Source organism: Corvus brachyrhynchos, unplaced genomic scaffold (assembly GCF_000691975.1).
Source record: "Corvus brachyrhynchos isolate BGI_N302 unplaced genomic scaffold, ASM69197v1 scaffold83, whole genome shotgun sequence".
Classification (NCBI taxonomy): domain Eukaryota; kingdom Metazoa; phylum Chordata; class Aves; order Passeriformes; family Corvidae; genus Corvus; species Corvus brachyrhynchos.
The window spans coordinates 2,042,045-2,042,611 of NW_008238464.1; the positions used below are offsets into that span (position 1 = coordinate 2,042,045).

The 567-nt window shown below is 66.0% G+C and overlaps 1 protein-coding gene across 1 annotated transcript in view; it reads right to left on the bottom strand.

Annotated features, from left to right (window-relative positions):
• Window positions 1-561, bottom strand: part of AFF3 (AF4/FMR2 family member 3) — a 316,401-nt gene extending 315,840 nt beyond the window's left edge. Inside the window, exon 1 of the mRNA XM_017736969.1 lies at window positions 354-561. Coding sequence (XP_017592458.1) covers window positions 354-406 — 53 coding nt within the window. The 5' untranslated portion in view covers window positions 407-561. The remainder of the gene's footprint in view (window positions 1-353) is intronic.
• Window positions 562-567: the final 6 nt, after the last annotated feature.

Here is a 567-nt window from a genome sequence, read left to right on the forward strand (position 1 = left end):
GGTGACTCCTCCAGTCAAACACCACACTCACCTCCCGGATCCACCCTGGCAGTCAGGGGAGGGGGGCACCCGTCCCTCTGCCCCTGCCGAGCCAGCAATGCTGTGAGAGCAAGTGGCAGAGGAGACACCTCTTTGGGCTGCACCCTCTGCTCATGCACCCGCTGCCCCAGTTATTGCACCTCCGAGCCAATGCACCCCCCTTATTGCACACCCACTATTACTGCACCCCAAATTCACTGCACCTCTCCAGGTAAGTGCACACCCACTCCAAATTATTGCACATCCCCCAGTTATCGCACATCCCCCGCAGCCCCTGTGTCCCCGCGCCCGGGGGAAGCAGAGGCACCACTTACCATAGAGAGTCCAGGTCCCACTCCTGAAGGAGAGCTAAGTCGAAGCTGTCCATGGTGAGCGATGTCAGCGCCGCCGCGCTGCAACCACACGGCGTCCGGGGCGCATCGTAACTGCACCGCGGGCAGGGCGAGGGCGCGGAGCACCCCCGGCGCCGCCGCCGGCCGCCCTCCGCACACGCGCGGGAGGGGGCGGAGCCCCGCCGCCCCACTCCTC